The sequence below is a fragment of the Melanerpes formicivorus genome, unplaced genomic scaffold (assembly GCF_026170545.1).
Source record: "Melanerpes formicivorus ecotype bairdi unplaced genomic scaffold, bMelFor1.0.p_v2 SCAF_5, whole genome shotgun sequence".
Taxonomy (NCBI): Eukaryota; Metazoa; Chordata; class Aves; order Piciformes; family Picidae; genus Melanerpes; species Melanerpes formicivorus.
In genome coordinates, this window is record NW_027142357.1 from 5,284,807 (window position 1) to 5,308,397 (window position 23,591).

The following is a 23,591-nucleotide window of genomic DNA, read 5'->3' on the forward strand; positions in this document are numbered from 1 at the left end:
TAGTGTGGCTGCTGTAACTTTGCTGAACTGAATATAACTCTATACACTTTATACTGGCATTGGGATGAGTTTGGCTGTTCCATTAAATCTGTTTTCACCTATGGGTCTTGTCTCTTTTTCTTCACCCTGTCTTCTCTGCTGGGGAAACATCATCAGGTGATGGAGCAACTGTGGTATTTTACTTAGATACAGGCTAAATGTAAAGAGAAATTCAGATTTGCAGGGAGAAAGAGGTCAAACTACTGCGTATGAAGAGAAATTAAAAATGCTTTTTTCTAACTACTTTATCTTAGTCCACAAAGAGCTGTACTCAGCTGACCTAGTTGTGAAGTCCTTTCTTGAGGTGTTTGGCAGGCGTCTTTAGTCTTTGCTTAGTTATCAATGAGCCTCTGGTTGGCTGGGTGTGGACTCAGGTCAGTGGCTTGTAAGACTGGCAATGCTGGCATAGTTAACGTCGATTATGCCAGTATTGCAGGTCTTATGAACTCATAGTTTCATAGTTTCATAGTTTCATTCAGGGTTGGAAGGGACCACAAGGATCATCTAGTTCCAACCCCCCTGCCATGGGCAGGGACACCCCACACTAGATCAGGCTGGACAGAGCCTCATCCAGCCTGCTCTTAAACACCCCCAGGGACGGGGCCTCGACCACCTCCCTGGACAACCCATTCCAGGGTTTCACCACTCTCATGGTGAAGAACCTCCTCCTCACATCCAGCCTGAATCTCCCCACCTCCAGCTTCATTCCATTCCCCCTAGTCCTATCACTACCTGATATCCTGAGAAGTCCTTCCCCTGCCTTCCTGTAGGCCCCCTTCAGATACTGGAAGGCGACAATTAGGTCACCTCGGAGCCTTCTCTTCTGCAGACTGTACAGCCCCAACTCCTTCAGTCTGTCCTCATAGGAGAGGTGCTCCAGCCCTCTGATCATCCTCGTGGCCCTTCTCTGGACACGTTCCAGCACCTCCACATCAACTGACCATCTGCTGCTTGCTTTTGCGTGCACATCGAGAACTGGGCAGCAAGAGCATGCCAGCAGCCTAGGATTAATACCTGTAGTAAAGGTCGTGAACTCTTGAGTCTTCTCAGCTTTGCCACTGTCTTTTTATCTTCAAGAAGTCCTCTTTGGCTGTGCTGGTTGAACTGCTTGCTGCAGCTGCCCTTGCTGGTGAACTAGGGTAAAAGTGATTTTGTGAAACTTTCAGAGTTCACTGTAATGCATTGAGGAGTTTGTATCTTCCCCTTGGATTCCTCAGTAAGCTGTCCAACACATCGAAGGAATGGAATGTAACAGAGCTTTTGTGTTGTGGATTGAATTTGATAGGTTTGAGGGAGGGACCAGCAGCTTCCTAAATGGGAATTAAAAAAGAGAAATACAAAAGTGTTTGTGACTAGCTCAAATCAGCATCCTCATCTGGAACTGACCAAGTCTAAATTAAGATGCTTTTCATGGCACCCTGTTTGCCAGCTACCTCTTAGAGTAAGGCTTTTGTAGTGATTGAAGAGTTCAGCCCTTTGTTAGAGGCAGAAAGGCACTTCTTGTGGAAAATCCCTAGAAGCTGAGCTGAGTTTTGTCTGATCTAACATCACTTGAATCTACTGGCTTCTCTCAGATTCTGGGCAGCATTATTTTTTCCTGTTACATTTATTGCATCACCTGAGTTAAACCGATCGTGTGTTCAAGGCTAGAAGTAAGGAGTTCTGAAAACCTGGATGCTCTGATGGTCGCTAGTGCAGAGAGATTAGATAGAGGTGACTGAGTGATTTTTTTCAAGTGAGCTTTATGAGCTTACCAGCTTCATGGAAATTACAAAATCTGTTCTAAAAAAATGCTAAAAAGGCTAACTGAAAACAAAACCAACTTGTCCATAGGTCTTGCAGCCATTCCTTATAGGTAAGCACTAATTGTACCCACAACTTTCTTTCTTATCAAACAAATACACTGTTTGTTTGGGGTTTTTTTTTTGGTAAATGTTAGCTGTGCAGGGGAAGTGGTTAACTTCTATTTTAAATTCCACATTTTTCCCTCTGTGGTTAAAACCAAAATTATACAAATTCCCTGCCTGGAGTTGTATCCCAAACTACATTCCCCAAAGGTATTTGTAAACTTCTCACTGAATGATGTGCATTATTTTAATTACAGCACACAGCAATTATCTGGAAGCTATTGATTATTATGTCAGTTTGAGGTGCCACTCAAGTCCTTTTCTTCTCACAATTAACAAAATAATAGTTTCAAAGGCAGGCAGAGGTAGGAACCCCAATAAAATCCTAGGAGGCATCTCATTATCATGGCAGGAGAAAGCAAAGGAGCAGGTCCCTCCCAGGGTGAAAGCATCAGGAAGAAACGGGTGGTTGTGTTTGTGTTGGCAGGGTGAAGCTGCTGTGAGCCTGTAGTCTCAGCCAAACCCAAGTGAGCTTTGGATTGACTCGAGCCATTTCTTAAATGCTTTTGTGAACTCTTTTTTTTTTCATTTCCCATATTTTTTTAATTATACTTCTCAGTGCTGGGAACATCACACCAGATCTTCCATGTTTTGGGATTATTTTTGAAAGGATTTCTCATCAGCTGATAGCCATTATTAAAAAGAAAAGAAAAAAATATCTTCATTGGTTGGGTTAAAATCTGAGCTCAGATGTGTGATCACATAAGGCAAAATTCCGTGGAGACTTGGAGTGGAGCGCGGCCCCCTCCTGAATACTTTTGTCAAACATATGTCACTGTATTAAAAATAATTACTTTGGTTCCTGAGAGGGGAAGAGAGGAAGGGGGTTAAAAACTTATAATTCTGGGTTGAAAAGGCAAATAAACTTCTGATATTGCTTTCATTTGAGCAGGGCATTTTAAAGGGTACCTTTTACTTGAATGTTGGCCAGTTTAATTTAGATTATTGCTTCTGACAATTAACCTCATGTTGGGCTGCACTTGTCTCATTAGCAATGTGGAGAGTGATGAACTTGGAGCGGTGAGGGCCCAGCCCTCACCTGGGAAGCTCACCCACCAGCAGTGCTGCTGCTCTGGCAATTAACAAATCCAGGTGAAAGCTGCCTGTGGAGGGCTGGGGGGATTAATCAGATCCATTAGTGGCCTTATCACAGTCTTCAGATAGTTTTGCCAGGAGAGCAAGTTAAACGTGAAATCAAGCAGAAGCGGCATGGGCAGCAGATTTCAAAATGCATTGTTTTGAGGTGCTCTGGTTTGAATGTTTTTCTCCTTTCAGAGACAATCTTTCCTTCCAAATTTATCGGCTTTAAAACCAAATATTTATTTAATACAAAAGGGAGGTAGTGATCAGGAGTAAGCGTAGGGCTAAGTAATTGAAGAATAAAATTCTTAAATTCTCTTTGAATGTGATACTCCATCTGCCAGGAAATGATCAGTTGATTTGTTATTCATTTAAGCAAAACCAGTTACGCAAGTTGTGGGTTTATGAACTGACTCCTCCTTTTTCTCCCCTGATTTTTCTCCACTGAAGCAAAATATCCGTTATTTCCACAATCCACTGATCTCTGTTACACGGGGAGCAGTCGGAAATAACGCCGTCTGTGGCAGTGGGGTTTTTTTTTCCTTCTTAAGTTCTTAATTTTCTCATTAGTTGTGCTGTGTACCTGGGTCTCAATGCCCAGACACACACCACAGCTGTTCAGCATCCAGAGCGAATAGTGATACACATCTTCAGATGTGGCAAGAGAGGAAATTTTTAGTCCCTGTAAGTGTTTGATTTTTCCCCCCCCTCCTACCCTTCCATTTAAATTCACTTTGCATTTTATTCTATCAGCTCCCTACAAACACTGATTTTTCACAGCAAAAGGAGCAAAGGAGGCTTGTTTCAAACTGACCGCTCCATTCTCTGCCATTCTGTGGCTTTGTGTCCTCCTTGTGCAATACCTCTTATTTAAATGTAGTTATCCATTGAATATTTAATCATGTATACATGAAAATTGATCCAGAAGAGACTATATGAAAAAAGATTTTTCTCTGGCAGTGGAGCAATGAAATCTTTTTTTTCTCCTTGACTGCTTAGAGAGCTGGGTCTGTGCAGCCAGCCAGTGAAATGTGCAGCCCATATGTGCACAGCAAAGGAATCCGGCACTGAGGTGCAAATGTGGCTGGCAGAGATTGCCCTGCCTGCCGTCTTCCTTTGCATCTGCAAGGGGTATCTTTGCTCTGCCCTGGCAGCCTGTACCTTTGTGTTCTCTGGGCTGCCCTGCTCTATACAGGCTGACCAAGCATTCTTGGTGCTGAGTGCTCTTGGGTACAGCTTCAGGGAGCATCCCTTGCTCATCCCGGGAGACTGGAGCCTCAGCAGCCTCCAGTGATCTCCTCTGCTTGGTTATAAATTTGGGGAAAATGCATGGGAAGAAGATGGGAAGGGAAGCCATGACTCAAGTTGAATAGAGTGTAAGTCATTGCCTCAGGGGTAGGAGGAGGGGACATTAGAGGTCTGAGGTCTGGAGATTTATTCCTGTACAGCTGGGAGGTGGCTGGCTGCTATTCAGAGACAGGAGTAGCATGATGTGGGCAGGAGGAGGGAGGTGACAGTGCTGTGGCCCTGGGTGGGTGGATGAGCAGGCATTGACCAGCAGATTTGCTTGCCATGAGGGGTTCCCATCCAGGATTGAAAGCATCTTAAGGACTGTGATTAATCTGTTATAGCTGAGAAGAAAACCTATTCTTTTATTTGCAAGCTACAAATTGAAATGATCTACTTTGTACAGAAGGAGACCTGAAGGGCAGGCAACAAGGCTGAAACCATGTTCTGTCTGGGGCAGCTGTTGGTGGAGGGCTCTATAGTCTGTCAGGCTGAGGGAGAATGTGTGTCATTCTTGCCCATCAGCCTGTTGAATCGACCCATTTCTCATGATGCAGGACACTGCAGAATCCCTTTTCCTACTGGCAGAAAACATCTCAGCCATGACAACAGCATCACTTTGCAGTCCTACCAATGGCTTGTTGTGACATTTGGCTAAATTTGCTAGTACTTCCCTTCAGTATAAGAGTTACTCAAATGATGCTTCAGGTATGCTGCTGCTTTTCTTTGAGCGGGTCACATGCAGGCACACAGCTAAGGGAAGATGAAGCCTTTGGTATACAGCATACCTGGATAAAAGCAGGCTTAAGTTCTTAATGTCTTAAAACTGGTACCTCAATTTCATTGCTGTTTGTAAAGAGCTTATGTTAGCCCAGCCTAAAGACAGAGTATTCTCATTACAACCTGTTCTCTTAGCTTCTACACATCACCAGTGGTTTTTAGATGGTTCCAGATGGCAGACCACCAGATCTTCAATTCTTTTCTCTGGGTGTCCTTACCTACCTCTCAGAGTAGGTATGGGAGGTAAAGAGGCCAATATCTGGACCACCAGCAATAAAATTCCTCCTGATTGTGAAGACTGTGTAGAACTTAATTTTCAGCATGACCTGATTGAACAACTTCTCAGATTTCATGAGAGCAACATGTTTAGTCAAGAAGAGTGTATCTAAAGGAAACCATTTCTCACCCTCTTATAGATTCATCCATAACTTGTCACTTTTGTTTATTATTTAAGATTATTCTTTTAGATTGCAATTTTAACTGTGGCATTGACCTTTTGCATCTACCCCACAGCGGTGCCTGGTCACACTGACTTGGAACCCATTTTGCATGGGCTCTTCAAATGAGTTATTTTGTGCTAAACTGTAAACCAGGGCAATCCATAGGGGAATGTGAGAGAGCAACCTCTGCTTGGATTTTTGTTCATCAAATGTGAAATTTACAAAGGAGGCTATTTCTGAGGCAGTGGACTTTTCCAGGTGGGCAAGCGTTGTTGTGGGTGTTTGCTCCTCACCTGAAGTGCTGCCGATGAAAAAGTGCAGGCAGAAAAGCTGAACTGCCTCTGTTGGAGAGCCACAGATTTGAAGAAGTGCTTGAGCATCTCATGTGGTGGGTGTGCTGTATCACCTCTTTACTCTATAGACTCTTGGTTTTTCTCCACCCTTTTTCTTTTTTTAATTAGAAAAAGACTCTTCAAATGGCTTTCAAGTTTAAATTGCTTCATTTTAGGCATCTCAGGGTTTTGGGGTACTTCTTCAGTAGGAAAGTTTCTGTTTAATCTTTATTTCTTTGCAGTTTATACATGTCTTAATGCCTGCAGTATGAAGCAAACAATAATACTCCATGTCTCCAAATAAACAACACACTTTGGGGGAGTAAAATAGACTGGCATTGAACTGAAGATACCTACAGTACAACTCGCATCCCACCACCTGAGTGAGTGCCAAGAGCAGGGAGCAGTTATTGGCTGTGGGAAATGATTGTGTCGGCAGAAAGGAGATTGAGGCTTTTCCTCCAGGGTGACCTCTGAAATCAGTCAGATTGTGAAAATGACAAACTTCCCAAGGCCATCTCTTTGTGTTGTGCCTGCTGTGCTGGTAGTGCTCCTCACTGCACGGAGGTTCGCTCAGGTTCTCTCTGTGAGTAAGGGGAGGAGAATGCACATCTGAGTTATTGGAGGGTCCTTCTGCCTGTCCTTTTGGGGAATGTGTGCACATGCAGTGTCTCCACCTTCCTATATTAGACTTGGGGAAGCAGTTACATGTTTTATCATTCACAGATTGCACTGGGTTGGAAGGCACCCTCAAAGGTCATCTTGTTCAATGCCCCTGCACTCAGCAGGGACACCTTCAACTAGAGCAGGCTGCCCAGGGCCACATTGAGTCTGATCTTTTTAATTTCTCCAGGGATGGGGCCTCAACCACATCCCTGGGCAGCTTGCTCCAGTATAGCACCACTCCCACTGCTAAGAATGTCTTTCTTATGTCCAGTCTAAATCTATCCTGCTCCAGTTTCAAACCATTGCTACAACCCATTCTGAACAGTCCCTCCCCAGTCTTCCTGTAGGTCCCCTTCAGATACTGAAATGTAGGTCTCCCCAGAGCCTTCTCTTCTCCAGGCTGAACAACCCCAATTCTCTTAGCCCTCTTGGTGGCCCTCCTCTGGACTCGCTCCAGCAGGTCCATGTCTCTCTTGTGTTGGGGGTCCTATAGCTGGACAGGGTACTCCAGGTGAGGTCTCACCAGAGCAGAGTGGTAGAATCACCTCGTGACTTGCTGGTCACATTTCTTTTGATGCATCTCCTGTACTTTGTAGTTAGTTGAATTCCCTAGTGAGTTACTGTGTATCTGGGGTACACAGGAAAATGCTGGCAGTAGTCTAGGTTGTACACAATGGTGAAATGGCATCTTTGGTAGATTCCACAGATTTTCCAGTATTTGCACCATGTTCTGAGCCATCACCCCAGTGTGTCTTTATTTAACGGTATTTCCCAGAACTGTGAATGGGTCTCTGGATTCCTTTTCTGCTTACCCACATTTGGAAGCCATGCATACATGCACCCAAGACACCTGGCTTTTGTGATGTGAGCAGAAATTAGTCTTTCCTCCCTTTTGTCGTGAAATGTAACCACAAAGGATTTTTTTAGGCTTTTTTTTGGCATTTGAACTTGAGATAGCGTTTAGGAAGGTGAAGAGTGGTGAGAGCAGTGAGCTCTGGAGGAATAGGGTTCTGGTACAGACATTAGTTTAGCTGAGGACTGTTTTATCAGAAGACCCATCATTGGGACTGTGGAGATAACCTGTTTCTTAAGGTGTCTGCAGTGCCACAAAACCCAAAAAGGCCTGAACGTTGGTGTGCTGCCTTCCAGCTCAGTGAGTTGTGAGGCACTGTGAGCTATTAACAGAAGGATGGATCTCTCCTCTGTCTGCTGAGGGTGTTTGTGGTGCCCTCGAAGCTTGAGACTATTGGGTTATGCAGTGGCTTATACTGGTTTGGCTGGGGTAGAGTTAATTCTCTTCATACCAGCTCCACGAGTTGTGTGCTGTGATTAAATGAGAATCTTAGCTGCTATGTAAAGAAGCAGTAAACTTCTGGAAGTACTTCAAAGCATGACGTGCTTGTGCTGCAAACCTCCTCATCCAGAAAGCAAATAACTCTTTCCAGTCCTTGCCATGTGCAGAGAAATTTATCATTGACATTGGAAAACTAGTTCTTTCTGTCTTTCCTTGGTTCACAAACTGACTTACATGATGATGAAAATGCTAACAGCATCCAAAAAGGGTCTGGTGGCTTTGTAAGAAAATAGGTTCAGTTCTAGGAAGATGTGGGCTAAGAAAACAAATCTGGGTTCATCTCAGCACAATGTGGGCTCATAAACGGTACAAGGGAAAGTTGTTTTTTCTTAGTCTGGTAGCAGTTCCTGCTTGCTGTGAGTCATCTCCTCTAGTGGTGAACTGCAGTCCTTTTTTTTTTTTTTTTTTTTTTCTTCCTTTTTCCCCCCCCTCTTTTGTTTTCTGTTGATAGGAAATGTAGCATAGTTCAGTAACCAGCAAAGCTTTATTTAGACTTGTCAGAAATGCAGAATTGTTTTGCTCTTCCTGGGAAGAAAAGAGGGAGATGAGGAACTGAAATGAGTATCAGAGGAGGAAAAATTTGCATTGAATTTAATGTATCTGAACTTGCAGCGCTGCCCAAATCAGGGACTTGGGGTATTAAAATGCATTTTGAGAAGAAATATTGCAACCTTACAGATGCTATGTGGCTGTCTAGGAGATAAATTTGAAAGGGGAGTGCCTTTTTCTTGTTTGTGAGCTGTGAGGGAGGCATGAGCCTGAAGATCAGCAAACCCTCAGTCTTTGGTCTGTTGCATATTCTCACATCTATCTGTGTATGCACATTTACATATGGACAATTTTCCTTCCTTGTATTCTAGTTTTTTACATTTAAAAATAGGTCTTACCTTCTTCAACTGCTTCGTGGTGGATCTAGTTTTTGACTGAATGTCATTAGAGATATTTATGTCAAGCCTATGGACAAGGTCTGGTCTTGTATGTGCCATGGTTTAGTCGATTAGATGGCACTGGGTGATAGGTTGGGTTCGATGATCTCGAAGGTCTTTTCGAGCGTGGTTAATTCTGTGATTCTATGAATGTGGAGCTGCAATAACACAGCCACAAAGAGCAAAAGCCTCTGAGTCAAACTGCAGAGGTAACAGCAACTGGAACTTCATACACCACTCTCACCTTGGATTGGTTGAAGCAGATGTTGTGCAGGGTATTCAGCAGAATCCTCGCTCTCTCTTCCCTCAGTGATACATTCTTTTCTATCCTGCTAGTTAAAGCTTTCTTACTAGTTCGTCAGTTGTTTTTTTTCATGGAAGTCAGGAGCTGAATGTCTAGTGGGAGGAAAGAAAAGACAGAAGGCAAGCCAAAAGTAGTAATTTCATGAAAGAAAACGTTCTGCTAGTCTTTATACAGCACAAGGAAAACCCCAAAGACACAAATCTTAAACTAAAGAGATTAAGCTGTTAAACCACATAGGCCTGAATACGAATCTGCATTCAGTTAGGGGCTTGGTTTGTGCAGCACAGCATGCTGCGTGTCCTTATTTTTCTTTGGACTTGACACCCATGAATTTTCAAATCGACTTGCAGTTGACTCAACACAAAGCTAGCTGGCTACTGTACGGCTGCCGGCACAGCCAGGCTTTCGCTGCTCTCTGTAGCTCTATTGCTGTGAGTGGGCAGGATATTCAGATTTGTACAAGGCCAAACAATGTCCTTAGGCTTAATTCTAAGCCTATTAGCCTCTACAATGTCCTATTAGCAATGCTCTTTTATAACCTTTAAAGAGTTTTACACGTTCAGTTGCAGTGCCACGTTCCTGTGCTTTTTTTCCTGCTCGGCAAACAGTCTTTCTGTGTGAAGCTTATAGGCAAGTATCGAAGCTGCATACATTGAAGGAGTTTGTGGCTCTGGTGTCTCTTTAAAAAGCAAGGAAGAAAACCATCTTCTACCTCTTCCTTTCTTCTCCATTTGAAATCATCACAATAGAGGGTTCAGAGGAGGATCACAAAAATGATCAGGGGCTTGGAGCACCTCTGCTATGAGGACAGGCTGAGGGAGCTGGGGTTGTTTAGCCTGGAGAAGAGAAGGCTCCAGGGACTCATAGCAGCCTTCCAGTACCTGAAGAGGTCTTACAAGAAAGATGGAGAGAGACTGTTTACAAAGGCCTACAGTGATAAGATGAGGTGCAACGGTTTCAAACTAAAGAATAGTAGATTTAGATTGGATGTTAGGAACAAGTTCTTGACCAGGAAGGTAGTTGAACACTGCAACAGGTTGCCCAGGAAGGTGATTGAGGTCCCATCCCTAGAGATACTCAATGTGAAGCTCAACAGGGCTTTGGAGAAATCCGTTGCTTACTGCAAAGGGGGTTAGACTAGATGATCTTTAGAGGTCCCTTCCAACCCAAACCATTTGATGATCCTATGAATATAAAATCCAGAAAAGGCAGGGTTGGGGCTGAAGGCTCTCTGCCTGGCTGCTTCTTGATGGAGGAGTTGAGGCAGGTTGTGTTAGAGATGTTGGCCAGGGAGGAAGCTGACAGAAGGTGGAAAAGCAAATGTTTGTGGAAAGTTCTGGTCCTTTCAGTTGTGTGCAGCCCCTTGTAGGTCATGAGGTGGCAATACAGTCTCCAAGCCCAGAATTTGGGGTGAGATGATTCAGGTATTGTTTGTGTCTGTTGAAGAAATAGGTGCAGTGGAGAAAAGCACCACCTGTTATGTACACTTACATTCATGTTTCTTAGCAACTGAGGCAAAGACACCACAACCCCAGTTTTCAGCCTATAAGGCTGAGGTGGAAGCATGTTACAGATCCCAACAAGCAGTATCTACTCTCTGGGAGGAGGCAAGAGCTGTGGTCCCAAGCTGGAGAATGGCAGAGAAGCAGATAGTGTCTTCTGGGAAGCCTGGAACTTGGAGGCAGCTGCTGTCCAAAGGAAAAGAAACAGTGATGGTTTTAAGGAGGTAGAGCAAATCTCCATGCATGGGAGCAACTAAGGATGCTCTCTGATCAGGGAACAGGCTGAGTTGTGACACTCCTGGTCTAAGGCATCAGCAGCCACGACTTGCTGGGAGGAAGCACAGCCGTTGCTCCTGTGCAAAGGCTCAAGTGTTCCCAGGTTCAGCTCTTAAGATCTTACCATAAGATCAGAGGTTGCCCAAAAGACAGTATTGTTGTGCACAAATGGGGAAAGTGCCATGCTGTGGGCTTTCTGTGAGGTTGATGTTAGTGAAGGAGTAGGTGCTGCAACCCTGTGGGTGCTGGGGCTACTGAATAATACTGCTGAGGAAAGCATCCCCAGTGTGATGGTGCCTCTCAGGAGAGGACACCAGTGGAAGGTAAAGCAGAGCTCCAGGCCCACACGGTTATGAAGGAGAGCTGCTAAGAGCTGCTTAGTATCTGGGATGCAGTAGCCTTTCCTTTCTGGCAAGAGTTTTCTGTTCATGCCATGGGAGTGATACTTAGTAAGTAGTTCTGTCTCTCAAACCAAGGAGAAAATGAGGACTTGTCTTTATTCATGTAGTACTTCTTGCTGTCCAATGGAAGTGAAGTCCAGATTTAGCCCCATAAAGGTGAGATAAGAGAGGTGCTGTGCAGGGCTAAATGTAGTTTTCCATAGTGGAAGTAATAGCTTTAAAAGTACTGTAGAAAATGTTTAAAAAAAAAAAAAGAAAGAAGAAAAAAAAAGTCAGTGGCTGTAGTACTCTGTGCCTCCTTTTGCTTCCTCACCCTTCTATTTATTTGTGGTGTTCATATTCTATCATATAACAGTTCTAAAAATAATCTCCTGAAGTAAATACTATCAACTTTTTTCCTGTTTCCCTACCAATTATTGGCTTATTTTTTTTTCTTCTGAACAGAATAAGGAGTTGGAAAATTAAATAAAGACTTCTAAAATAACAAGCTCCAGAAAATGTTATTTAATTTGTGGGTCCATTCTGTGCTTTTCTCACCCCCCCACTTCTTTCTCTTTTTTCTTCCTTTTTTTTTCTTCTTTTTTTTTTTTTCTTTTTTTCCTTCTTTTTTTTTTTCTTCTTATTTTTTCTTCTTTGTTTTTCTTTTTTCTTCTTTTTTCTTTTTTTTTCCTTCTTTTTCTTTTTCCTCTCTTTTCTTTTTCCTCTCTTTTCTTTTTCCTCTCTTTTCTTTTTCCTCTCTTTTCTTTTTCCTCTCTTTTCTTTTTCCTCTCTTTTCTTTTTCCTCTCTTTTCTTTTTCCTCTCTTTTCTTTTTCCTCTCTTTTCTTTTTCCTCTCTTTTCTTTTTCCTCTCTTTTCTTTTTCCTCTCTTTTCTTTTTCCTCTCTTTTCTTTTTCCTCTCTTTTCTTTTTCCTCTCTTTTCTTTTTCCTCTCTTTTCTTTTTCCTCTCTTTTCTTTTTCCTCTCTTTTCTTTTTCCTCTCTTTTCTTTTTCCTCTCTTTTCTTTTTCCTCTCTTTTCTTTTTCCTCTCTTTTCTTTTTCCTCTCTTTTCTTTTTCCTCTCTTTTCTTTTTCCTCTCTTTTCTTTTTCCTCTCTTTTCTTTTTCCTCTCTTTTCTTTTTCCTCTCTTTTCTTTTTCCTCTCTTTTCTTTTTCCTCTCTTTTCTTTTTCCTCTCTTTTCTTTTTCCTCTCTTTTCTTTTTCCTCTCTTTTCTTTTTCCTCTCTTTTCTTTTTCCTCTCTTTTCTTTTTCCTCTCTTTTCTTTTTCCTCTCTTTTCTTTTTCCTCTCTTTTCTTTTTCCTCTCTTTTCTTTTTCCTCTCTTTTCTTTTTCCTCTCTTTTCTTTTTCCTCTCTTTTCTTTTTCCTCTCTTTTCTTTTTCCTCTCTTTTCTTTTTCCTCTCTTTTCTGTTAAGAAGATCTTTATGAATTTAGTCTAGTAACTTAGTGCCTATATTAAATTAATCTAATAGCAGTCTTGGGTCCTCACATAACGTTTCCCAAATGTGAAGCAGCATCTATTACATGAGGCACAATCTTTTTTTCTGTAAAATGTGAACCTGATATGTAGAATTGCAAGGCACCAAACTGCTTCCTGTGTGTTGGTTAAGTGCAGTGCTTGAGTACAGTCATGCAGAAAGAAAGGAACGGTCTTCACCAGCGTTCAAAAATTTGAAAACTCAGCCTAAAGGTCATACATCAAAGTGATTTTCATCTGTGGAAGTACCCTGAAGCTCAGGAATTAAACCTTGTGACACTCCCAGTCTCTCTGTTGACAGCTACCTCCATGTTTCTATAGAGAGACAGTTACCTCCATGTTTCTATAAGCTGTTTAGTAGATTGCTGTGTAAATAGACCACAGACTCACAGAATATTAGGGGTTGGAAGGTACCTCCTGAGATCATTGGGTACAACCCCCTTGCCAGAGGAGGATCATCTAGGGCAGGCCACACAGGAACATGCCCAAGTTGGCTTTGAAAGTCTCTGGAGGAGGAGACTCCACAAATAATAATACATAATAGGTAAATAATGGGTAAAAGTCTGTGTGTTAGTACAAATGTGCAACCAGGACAACTTGCAACAGGCTAGATATGAGTGTCTGAGAAGCTCATGTGTGCCTTCTGGCACCACCACATCCCTTTCTGTAGCACATCCCCTCCACACCCAGCCCCCCAAGTACACGTTCTTCGGGACAGGCTTTCAAACAGCAACACCCAAGTTCTCCAGCACCTGCAGGGCAAGATGTTTTGTGCTGCCAGGGCTTTGGGTGGCTCAGCCGTTGGGTTGCTCAGATGAGCCATCCCTCTGGGTGAAGGTCACAGCCCCAGAGCCACTCCAGTCTCAGGAGCTGCGTGGAGTGCTTGCCACTGAGGAGCGTAGGTGTTCCTGTTGATGTGTAGCTGTGTACAGCACAGTGTGACCGCAGAGCACAGAGTTTATTCCTGTGCTCTCACTGAATCATTTATTCTGGCCTGAAAGGAGGAAGGAGGGGGATTCTTTTGTATTAGCATGAACACAGGGCTGTGTAACACAGAGCTGTGTTCACTGGGTGCTTTCAGTCACTAAGTCCCCAACGCAGCAGTTGGCATAATGAAGTCTACCTTGCAGGGGTGTTACAAAGCTACATCAGTGTTTATAAAGTGCTTTGGGATCTTCTGATGAAAGGCACTTCAGAAGTACAGGGGGGAGGATTATGCTGATTATTCTTTTCCCATCTATTACCCCAATATGTCACTGATTAAAATGCAGCAGAATACTATGAGCACACTTGTAATGATGGGCAAAGGCAGTACAGTATTTTCTAAAGTATTTCCCTAAGAGCTAGAAAAGGCAGCTCAATAATATAACACAAAAATTAATTTAATATTTTTTTTCCTTAAATTGTTCCCATTGCCTTTTTTTCCCCCTCCTGTCTGCTTGAAAAGTCATTCCCTTTGCTGGATTAACAATAATAACTACAAATTATGTCCTTATGTTGTTAGAGTTTGATATACTACCGCCAGGGTACAGGTTAGAAACACAGGCTGAGTTATTGTCTACCACAGGGTAGTGATTTCCTGCAAACTGATTTATGGATAAATAATTCTGTGTACTTATTACATGGGACAGGCAGTTTTTAATTTCTTTAACAAAGCACAGCTCAACAAAGGAAAATTGCATTCTATAGAATAGGGACAAGATGCCTCTGAAGAGGATAAACAGATGCAATCAACAACACAAGAGCCTGCCCATCTTGAAGGGAGGCCCTGTCAGTCGTGGTTGATAGATAAATGGCTTGATGGTTCCAGAAGGCAGGGGTCTGTTGAGTCTTTCAGTGGGGTCTTTCATTTCACAGAATCACAGAATGTTAGGGGCTGGAAGGGACCTCAAAAGATTGATTCCAATGCCCCTGCCAGAGCAGGATCACCTGGAGTAGGTCACACAGGAACACACTCAGGCAGGTTTTGAATGTCTTCAGAGAAGGAGACTCCACAATCTCTCTGGGTAGCCTGTTCCAGGGCCCTGTTAACCTCACAATGAAAAGGTTCATCTGGAACTTCCTCTGTTCCAGCTTGCACCTGTTCCCCCTTACCCTATCACTAGACATCACTGAGCAAAGCCTGTCTCTGTCTGGTTGACACTTGCCCTTTTCATCTTTAATAGTATGAATGAGGTCACCTCTCAGTCTCCTCTTCTCCATGCTAAAGAGCCACAGCCCCCTCAGCCTTTCCACACAAGGGAGAAGTTCCACTCCATCATCTTTGTGGTGCTGTACTCTTTCAAGCAGTTCCCTGAGGCCCTTCTTGAACTGAGTGGCCTAGAACTGGACACAATATTCCAGATTTGAAATTGTGAAAGGAATCTGAAGCATTTGGAGGCTGACATTAACCTGCAGTTTTCCCTGAGCTGCTGTTGTGTTCAGAGCTCCTGTGAAGAATCATAGAATCGATAAGGTTGGAAAAGACCTCAAAGATCATCAAGACCAACCTGTCACCCAACACCTTATGATTACTAAACCATGGCTTCAAGTGCCACATCCAATCCCCTCTTGAACCCCTCCAGGGACAGTGACTCCACCACCTCCCTGGGCAGCACATTCCAATGGCTAACAACTCTCTCTGTGAAGAACTTTCTCCTCACCTCGAGCCTAAACTTCCCCTGGTGCAGCTTGAGACTGTGTCCTCTTGTTCTGGTGATGGTTGCCTGGGAGAAGAGAGCAACCCCCACCTGGCTACAACCTCCCTTCAGGTAGTTGTAGAGAGCGAGAAGGTCTCCCCTGAGCCTTCTCTTCTCCAGGCTAAACAACCCGAGCTCCCTCAGCCTCTCCTTGTAGGGCTTGTGCTCGAGGCCTCTCCCCAGCCTCATTGCCCTTCTGTGGACACGTTCGAGTCTCAATGTCCTTCTTAAACTGATGGGCCCCAGAACTGGACACAGTACTCAAGGTGTGGCCTAACCACTGCTGAGTACAGGGGCACAATGGCTTCCCTGCTCCTGCTGGCCACACTATTTCTGATGCAGGCCAGGATGCCATTGGCCTTTTTGGCCACCTGGGCACACTGCTGGCTCATGTTCAGCCAGCTGTCAATCAGTACACCTAGGTCCCTTTCTGTCTGGCTGCTCTCCCAGTGAGATGGTTTAAACAAAACTGCTTGATTGAATTCTCATCATGGCAGCAAATGTTGGTTGTGATCTTCACCCAGCCTTGTATTTGCAGTTGACCACCCTCGAGCTGTGGTGGTGTGTGGAGACCTGGTACAGCTCTTGAGAGCATACACAGCTTAGCTGTGTAGGAAAGCAGCTTTTTGCCTTTTGCTGTTACACTCCTCAGTAATACAGCTGTTCTAGAAGCCTGCTTCAACCCCAACTTTGCATCCAATCAGTTTGTGTCTCATTAGGGTGAAGTTCTAAGACTGATCCCAGTACTTTGCATCACTCTTTAGAGTGATCTTGTAAAATGTCATGAAGATCCTGTGACAAGTTTTGCTAGTTGTGGAGGTCAGCCATGAAGTCCTGGTCAAGCCTTCTGTGAAATGTGCTGCTCTGCTCTCGCTTGTGTAGTTAGCACATCCTCCTCCAAAGGAGCTGCATTTCATATGAAGCTCAATTGAAAGTGCGCTGGCAGAGTGCACAATTTTGGCCTAAGTGGAACAGCAGTGAATTGCAGTGGTTGTGTGTGAGCCTGACACTGAGCTCACAGGGCTTGGCTGCTGTTCTGGTGTTCTTCTGGCTGAAGGGAGTTATGCTGATTCTGAGATGGGTTCCTCTGTCTTTTTTCCCTGTCTGCATTTTAAGGGAGCTGAAGCTAAATCTTACTAAAAGGCCTGCCTGTAGAAGGACATTCCACAAGAGAATCTCTAATGTTTTGAAAAAAGTCTTTTGAGGAAACTATTAGGTCTCGTTATTGTCTTCTGTTGACTACCTAGACTGGGCTGCACTCAGCTATTTCTAGATGAGTTCTAGAGAGCTCTTCCAATGTTTAGCCTTTTTTTGAGTCCATGCAAGCTTTGAAATCTGTTGAACTTTCCCTTCAAAACACTTTTACAGGCGAAGAGCCCCAAAGGATCATCAATACAGGACAGAGACTCAGGCTCATTAACAAAAGAGTTTTGTGAGCTCACGGAAGATGTGCTCCCAGATTTCCTGAGCAGGCCAATCTGCTGCATGGTAGCCACAGCATTTGGAGAAGGTGTGGAGCTGACAGAGGTTTCTGGAGCAGCAGTGTATTCATTAATAACATGTCGACCTTTGCTCGTTCCTGTCCCCACTCCCAAGTCTCAGTTGTGGTAGGATGAAAGCTCAGGCCAGTTAAAGTGGTTTCTTTAAAAGCCGTAGCTGCACCATTTGGAGTCAATGAGAGAGGAACAATAAAAACCTGTATGGGGAAATGACTCCTTGCTACCAAGCTGTTCTCATCTTACTGCTACACTAGAAACACCCAGTTCTGATTGAGAAGGCACCTTTTTGGAGGGGGGATTTTGGTCCACTGAGATTTTACTTGAAGAGTTCTTCAGAGATGTCTTCTAGCATGCAGAAAACAAGGTTGCTCAACAAGTTGGCATCATCCTCTCAAAGACAGCCCTAGAGCTGCCTTAAGTATGGTGCTGGTACCATGAAATGAACCACCTGTGAAGTCTGTTGAGGAGCTGGATGGAAACCATGGCTTCTGGCTATGGTTTGGACCAGCTTAAAGTGCTCTGGCAAAAGAAAAAAATTCACACATCATATCACACTGGCTTAAAAAACAGCATGCATCAGCAGTGCTGTACCAGAGGAAAGGACTTGCAGCAGGTGTTAATGTGCAGAGGCACCCAGCCTTATGGCAACACCTGTGTTTGTCTAAATCCAGCCAAAACAATTTCCTCTCCAGTTGCAAAGGAAGATTTTAAAAAAGAAAATCTCTCCCCAACTTCCAGTAGTAGCAGGCATTTCCTGTAAAGCCATTTGCAGAGGATTTCCCGCGGTAGGCTCTCGCTGCGCTGTGGTTTTCCTCTCAACTTCTTCAGTTTGGGGACACCTTTGGTAACTCCAGTGACCCCCAACTGTCTCTTTGTCTCTCGCCAGCGATGCCAGGCCTGAGCAGTTGCAGATGGTGTGCTCCAAGTGCTTTCCCTAATTGAATGAAAAATAAAGCCTCTTGTAAAATATTACCAATTTAGATGTAACTTATGGGGCACATATGATGCTTATTTTTTCAATTACATGAAAACTTGGCGTGGTTAAACATAGGAAGCCAAGTGTTCTGTGAAGCTGGTATAGATTTCTGGATTTTTAGGTGATTTTGCTTGAAATTATTATGTAGCAGAAGGGGGTGGAGGAAGTCAGCAGCTAAACTGTGTTTTCCCAGCATGTATTTTACTTGGTGGACCCTCGCCGCTCATTTTGTGACTAATACATGCTGTACTATATGCATTTCTTGTTGTCACCAGAGATAGCATTAAGTAAACTATCCCCTTAAGAAAAACAGCTTTTCTTGGCATGTGGAATATGACTCAAGGAGCCAGCACTGGAGACATACGGTGCTGTGAATGGGAGTTGTGTGTTACTCTACTGGATCTGAGTCCAGGCACTATTTATACTGCAGCATATTCAGCACCAGATTGTTAAATCTTAATACTGAAACAGTGCATCATTTAAATGTTTTTGTTCTGTTTATGTCCCATTTTCAAGCATTGGATATCAAGCAACACTTAGTAACTTTTTGTTTTATTTGGACAAGATCTCCCCTTGCTAGACTGTCTGTACTATGAAAGCTTTGTGCCGCTCAGGTGAACCAGATCACTTCCAGATTCTTTCAGTGCATGGTCAACAACATACCTTGCAAAGCAGCGCATCAGCAGGAAACACAAACATTTAAGTGCTTCAGAAATGGAGTTGACCTAAAATGATTTCCTCTTCAATCTGGTGGGGAGAGGGTGGGGAATACTCCATGGCAGGTATTTCATGGGCTCATAAACATAATGTTCTGTTGTTGTCTCTGTGCAAGAAGCTTTGTTTTATCGTTTCAGAGGTTGCGTTTATTTTATGATCGTGTTTGGGAGATCAGGATAAAAGGGCCTGTGCCATTTATTTCAGTTTGATTAGTTCCAGAGCTGGTGAATAACCGGGAGTAGGAAGTGAAGAGGAGAGAGCTGAAGTTTCTTGGCATTACTGTATCCTTCTAGATACCCAAGGCAGGTTCTTGGGGCTCCTGCTGTCACAGAGGAAGTAGTTCTCTTGTGAAATAATGTATTTCTGGCAGTAGAGTTTACAGATGGTCTTTTTTTAAGATCAAGAAGTATTTAAGCAGACCCTAAAAGGCATCAGTTTAAATGGGAGAAAAGGTGATTGTTGTCTTGTGGGGCTGTGCTGAGATGTTGTGTGAACAGAGCAGTGGGGCCCTGGGAATGTGGTGGAGGAGGGAGTAAAAACGGTAGTTGTGATAGTGCAAAACAAGGCTGAACTGCTTTGCTCTCATGGAAGGTGGCACTGCGGGTGTCTTGGTTTGACATCTTCCTGGAAGTCATTCCTGGGTATTAGTCATTGTTTTTTGGTGTGGGTGGGCCCTCTGCAATTGTCTAAACAGAAATAACACCTCTGCAGCAAATGGTTTACCGTCCAAGCTTACAGCCTTTGTGACAAGCACACCCAGGAGAGGTGATGATGCCTATTAAAGGATGAACAGAAGTAGAAATAGCACTTACAGCATTCTTCCCCGCCTCCAAAATGCTATTTTGGATCCGTGGTCAGCAGCTTGCAGCTCTTGCACCCAAAGAAAAGCAACTCTCTGCACAGTGCAGCTTGTAGCTGGGAGTGAACTCTTCCTGCTTGGTGGGTTTCCAGGGCCATCCATTCACACTGGGAATTGGACCAGGCTTAGATTGTAACTGCTGAAAGCCCACACAGAGGAATTTTCCTGTTCAAGTCAAAACCAATGCACTTTTTTACTGAAGGGCTTTGTAGACTGCAAAATCAGGACTATAGAGTATTTAAAGCCTGTTCTAACTTAGAGAACTAGGGTTTAGTGGGATGATGAAAGATGGGAAGGCAAGAAGCCTCCTGGGCTTCCTTCAAGTAATTTAATAGCCAGGAACATACCAGCAATTCTTCGCTAAGAATTTAAATTCTCTTCCTACTCTTCCCCATCGTTTGCTTCAGGAGTCAGTACAAGACATCTGTTTGAGCAAAACACACCTGCACCTCCAGGCAGGTCTTGTGAGCAAATGAGCTCATCAGAGTGTACCCTAGTTTTGAGCCACAAGCTGCCCAGGGCAAAAGGACAGAAAAGATGTTTTACTCCTTTCCCAAGGAGTGAAATAAAAATGCTTCACACTGGATTGGAAGTTTAAATGGAAATTCTGCTTAAAAATATGTATGCCAAAGGTATTCAGGTAGAAGGAATACAATCACAAATTAGGCTCAGTCCTTCACCTGGGCCTACCAGGCCAGAGCCTTCCACAAACATCCACCCCCCTCAGCCTCAGCAGGCCCAAGAGCAGGCCAAAACTACCTCCTCCCCCCCTACAACTAAAGCAGACCTACTGCAGGCTTCACCAGGCCCTGTGGCATAGCTGGAAATTTCCTGCCAGCCAAGGCCAGGAAAAAACCTCTCCCCCACAAACCACAAAGATAACAGCACACAGCCCAAGATGGAGAGAAGAGAGAGAGAATTGGCTGTACAGTCCCTTAAATCGGGAGGTAGAGGAAAACAGAATAGAGTAACAGATTACAATATCCTGGGACAAGCTGCCCATTCCCTTAGGGCTCTCTAGCCTCTGGAGCACTTTTCTTTGTGGTTATATCAATTAACTCTTGATTTGCCTTAACCTACAGCAGAGGGTTTGGTAAGCGGGCTGATAAAGTATTTTCTGTTTTTCTTCTCAGGAATAATCAAGCTTGGGAGGTGGAATCCCCTCCCTCTCAGTTATGTGACTGACGCACCAGATGCGACAGTAGCCGACATGCTACAAGATGTCTATCATGTTGTGACATTGAAAATCCAATTACAAAGGTGGGTGTTTCTGAACATCTGTCCTTCTCTATTCTCTAAGCTGCTCTGTCGATTGCAACATTACTACAGAGATTAGCACATCCTGTCTTCATTAATTTCTGGCCTTTCGATGAAATGAAAAGAGAAATGAATAGAAGGGTGAGTCACCTGGCAGCTTTTTGCTGCAGGTTCAAACTGAGTTTGTATGTTTTTCTGAAGTGGCAATATGGTAGTAGAGAGGGGAGGGGCAGAAACTCAGTCAAGTAAAGATATGTGGCCCTTACAGCCAGACCTTTCTACAGCCCCTAATTTCATGGGTTCTCACGGCCCTGACAGTCCATCCAGCCTACTGTCAAGTTCACTATCAAGCCAAGATCAAGATCTCGTTCATTATATTTCAAAGTGCTTGAATGCCTGGATGCCATGTAAATAAAAGATAGCCTGTGACATTGAGAAAAGATGATCATTGACTACTTGAACTCCCCAAGCTCAACTGAACTTTCACCTCTGAGGCTGAAGCCAGGCTGTATAGACAGAAGGTGGAACCACCTCAGAGCATGCATTGAGTCTCTCAGACACAAATGACAAGCTTCTCTCAGCTGTCTAACATGCTTCTCAGGTCTGGCCCCATGTATGTAGGCACAGACCACAAGCTTGCTCACCTGGAAGAGGCACAAGTCACACACAGACAAAAGCTTCAGTTTGTATGCAGCTCTTGTAGAATGAGAGTGAGAATGAGCTGCATGTGACAGATTCTGGCCTTCCTGTGTTTCTGATAGACTGCTGGAAACCTCAGCCATGAGGGTGCTCTGAGAACCTGTGTGAATTAGTTTTTCAAGGTCTTGCCTCTGCACCAGGAGAGTCCTCACCATTTGGGGATTGTGTTAGTAACAGTGTGGCGTGTATGTTTGTTCTTCTCTTGCAGCACTACTACCTTTTTCTGTCTGGAGAGGATGGCTTTATCCTGCTCTGGGTCTTGCTTTATACAGTTTTTTGCTCTCCATCAGGCCTCAGAGGGAATGGTCATGCACACATCCAATCCCATTGTGGAATCAGCTGCTCTTCCTGCCCTGTACTGTCATTCTTTTAGCTGAACTACATGTCTTCTGGGAGTCAGGCTTGGAGGGGAGGGAAAAAAGGGGTGAAACACCTTGATGGTCAGCTAAGCAGGAAGCTCCAAGGTTGTGTTTGCTGCTTACAGGTCTGTAACACTTGTGCACAAGGAGTAAGTGTCTGTGAAGGTGATGTTTCTATCTGCTTTGTGCTCTGTTTTCACAGCTGTTCGAAGTTGGAAGACTTGCCAGCAGAGCAGTGGAACCATGCCACAGTTCGCAATGCCTTAAAGGAACTGCTCAAAGAGATGAATCAGAGCACATTAGCCAAAGAATGCCCTCTCTCCCAGGTCAGTGCTCTTAACAGGCTTAGGGAAAGCCAGGTTTACAGAATATCAAATCCATATTTGTTCAGTGAAGGGGTTAGACTGTACAATTCCACAAATACCAAATCCATTTCTTTTCTTTAGAAAGGCAATATTCTAATACATACAAAGGAAAAGTATCTTTTTACTGTGTTTTCTTAGTGCATTCCTAGGTGGAATGTATGAATGAATTGGCTGGGTTTTCTCCTGCTGTTCAGAGGTGTGAATTCTTTATTTAGATCTTGATGTGAAACTTTTGCAATAGGAACCAGTGATCCTCAAATGTAAGATCTGAGTGGCTTCCTCTCACTAGCAGAGGCCTGCTTCCACCACTAACCCACAGGTAGCTTTCATCAGCTTTCAGCTATGATAAAATCTGCTCTTCTAACAATCATGCTCCAATTTCTAGGGGAAAAAAACGTGTTATGTAATTGTGTTCAAAAAAAGGACAAAAACTCAGTCTCCTTCTCCATGAGTGCTTTATAAACAGCAGTGATCTCCTCTCTGAGACGCTAAGACACAGATTCCTTCAGGTATCAGGAGCTCTATTTGTACTTCAAATTGTCATAAGGGAAGATTCATAAAGTTTTCATGATTGAGCCCTCCTTGCCTCAGAAAAAATAACCAACAAACACAAAACTACCAGAAAAACACTTCAGCACCCATGCCAAGTATCTCTGCTTAGATTAAAAAATGTCTTTTAAAAACTTTCTTAGAAACACGGGTTAATCCATTGATTGTACCTTGAAAAAGGCACAGTCTTTCTAAAACCCTACTGCTTTGCCACCCCCTGTCCAGCCTGGTCTCTTCTGCTTCTGTCCTGCACTGTATGCTCATCCCTAAGGACAGCAAGGCTAAGTGTAGACTCCTGCACCTAGGGAGGAATAACACCATACACCAGTACACATTAGGGGCTGACCTGCTGGAGAGTAGCTCTACAGAGAAGGATCTGGGAATCCTGGTTGATAACAAGTTATCCAGACAGCAATGTGCCCTAATGGCTAAGAAGGCCACTCAGGTGCATTAAGAAGAGTGCAACCAGCAGGTTGAGGGAGGTTCTCCTCCCCCTCTACTTAGCCCTCGTTAGACCACATCTGGAGTACTGTGTACAGTTCTGGGCTCCCCACTTCAAGAGGGACAGGGAACTACTGTATAAAGTTCAAAGGAGGGCTATGAGGATGATTAAGGGCCTAGAGCATCTCTTTTACTAAGAAAGACTGAGAGACCTGTGGCTGTTTAGTCTGGAGAGGAGAAGGCTGAGAGGGGTCCTTATCCGTGTCTACAAATATCTGAAGGGTAGCTGTCGGGAGGATGGAGCCTGTCTCTTTTCAGTGATATACTCAGTGACAGGACAAGGGGCAATGGACATTAACTCAGTCACAAGAGATTGAGAGAAAACTTTTTCCCCGTGAGGGTGCTGGAGCCCTGGAACAGGCTGCCCAGA

General features: G+C 43.8%; 1 protein-coding gene across 1 annotated transcript in view; it reads left to right on the plus strand.

Annotated features, from left to right (window-relative positions):
* The window catches only part of SATB2 (SATB homeobox 2), a 139,331-nt gene that overhangs the window by 41,260 nt on the left and 74,480 nt on the right, over positions 1 to 23,591 (plus strand). The window contains exons 4-5 of the mRNA XM_068137944.1: positions 20,625 to 20,751; positions 22,009 to 22,132. Coding sequence (XP_067994045.1) covers positions 20,625 to 20,751; positions 22,009 to 22,132 — 251 coding nt within the window. The remainder of the gene's footprint in view (positions 1 to 20,624; positions 20,752 to 22,008; positions 22,133 to 23,591) is intronic.